This window comes from Aureococcus anophagefferens, assembly GCF_000186865.1.
Source record: "Aureococcus anophagefferens unplaced genomic scaffold AURANscaffold_24, whole genome shotgun sequence".
In the NCBI taxonomy this organism is placed as follows: Eukaryota; class Pelagophyceae; order Pelagomonadales; family Pelagomonadaceae; genus Aureococcus; species Aureococcus anophagefferens.
In genome coordinates this window covers 315,303-316,834 of record NW_008705584.1, presented here as the reverse complement: position 1 = coordinate 316,834, position 1,532 = coordinate 315,303, and the positions used below count along the sequence as shown (strand labels likewise).

Sequence of the window (1,532 nt, the reverse complement as noted above, 5' to 3'; positions counted from 1 at the left end):
AGAGTAGCCTATCAAGGCGGACCTCGCCGTCGCGCACTATATCGAGACGGACCCCACTCGGCTGGGGTAGCTGCCCATTTATAGCCCCCGTTATTCTCGGCTCTTTTATTTGCCCGTTCATATTTATCTGCATTTATTTAGATATTTATTTCCTATTTATTTCCTATTTATGGCGCAAATCTATGTTGGAACCATATGGCGCAAAATCTATGTTGGAACCAAGCCATAAGCCTTGTCGAGGACATGGTGAAAAATGGAGTCGCAAGTCTTGGTTCCATCATGCATTTCGCGAATCTACGTTGGAATCATATGGCGCAAAATCTATGTTGGAACCAAGCAATAAGCCTTGTCGAGGACATAGTGAAAAATGGAGTCGCAAGTCTTGGTTCCATCATGTATTTCGCGTCGAAGTCTTGGTTCCATCATCTATTTCATAAACTTTCTACGCGCACTAAGTAATGGGCGTGCGGGTTTTTAATCACCAGGGTATGGAGATGATCAAAGTGTCCATTGAGTGGTATTGGTTCAGGTAGCGTCGACAAACCCGCATTAGATTGTTTCCATCATAGGCATGAATATTGGTTCCATCATGCTTTTCTCGACCACTTGGTTCCATCATACGATTAATCTATCCGATTGGTTCCATCTTAGCAATCGCCCTATTGTTTATTACCTCGGTCGTACGTAAATGGAATTACTCAATCTCGGTCCAAAACTCCCCAACAAGCCATGAGTTACGCATACCTGTTTAAATACATTATCATCGGCGACACGGGTGTCGGTAAGAGTTGCCTACTATTGCAGGTGTGTTTTTGAGCCATAGCCATTTCTTATTTCTTGGCAGTTCACAGACAAACGTTTCCAAGCCATACATGAACTCACGATTGGGGTCGAGGTTAGCGTTTCCGCGATCATCTAACCATAACAGTAATGTTGTAGTTTGGTGCTCGACTGGTGGGAATCGACGATCGTCAAGTCAAGCTGCAGATCTGGGACACTGCAGGTCAAGAATCATTCCGTTCCATCACCCGGTCATATTATCGCGGGGCAGCTGGAGCTCTGCTTGTATACGATGTAACTCGGCGTGAAACTTTCAATCATCTCACACGATGGCTAGAGGAAGCACGTCACAACGCTAACACAGAAATGGTTGTAATGTTGATCGGGAACAAATCTGATTTAGAACACCGCCGTGCTGTCAGTACTAAGGAGGGTGCGGACTTTGCCGCTAGAAATGGCCTTATCTTTATGGAGACTTCCGCAAAAACGGCGCGAAATGTTGAGGGCGCTTTCATCCAAACAGCCCACAAAATATATGAAAACATACAGAAAGGTGTGTATGATGTCACCAATGATTCCCACGGGATCAAAGTTGGGGCTCACTCAAGTTCAGCCGCTTCGGTTCCGGGCGCAGCCTCTGGTACAGCAGGCTGCTGTTGATGCGGCTGCGGGCAGAGCCCCTCCCCCACCCCCACCCCCGCCACCACGCGCCGCCGCCCACGCCGCCCACCGAACCAGGAGGAGGGCCATCC

At 47.8% G+C, this 1,532-nt stretch overlaps 1 protein-coding gene across 1 annotated transcript; it reads left to right on the top strand.

Annotated features, from left to right (window-relative positions):
- Nucleotides 1–729: 729 nt before the first annotated feature.
- On the top strand, nucleotides 730–1,440 carry AURANDRAFT_31216 (hypothetical protein; the record flags this gene model as incomplete). Its single annotated transcript, XM_009041869.1, has 3 exons — nucleotides 730–804; nucleotides 845–895; nucleotides 940–1,440. The coding sequence occupies 3 exons, from the start codon at nucleotides 730–732 to the stop codon at nucleotides 1,438–1,440; spliced, it is 627 nt and encodes a 208-aa protein (XP_009040117.1).
- Between the last annotated feature and the right edge of the window lie 92 nt (nucleotides 1,441–1,532).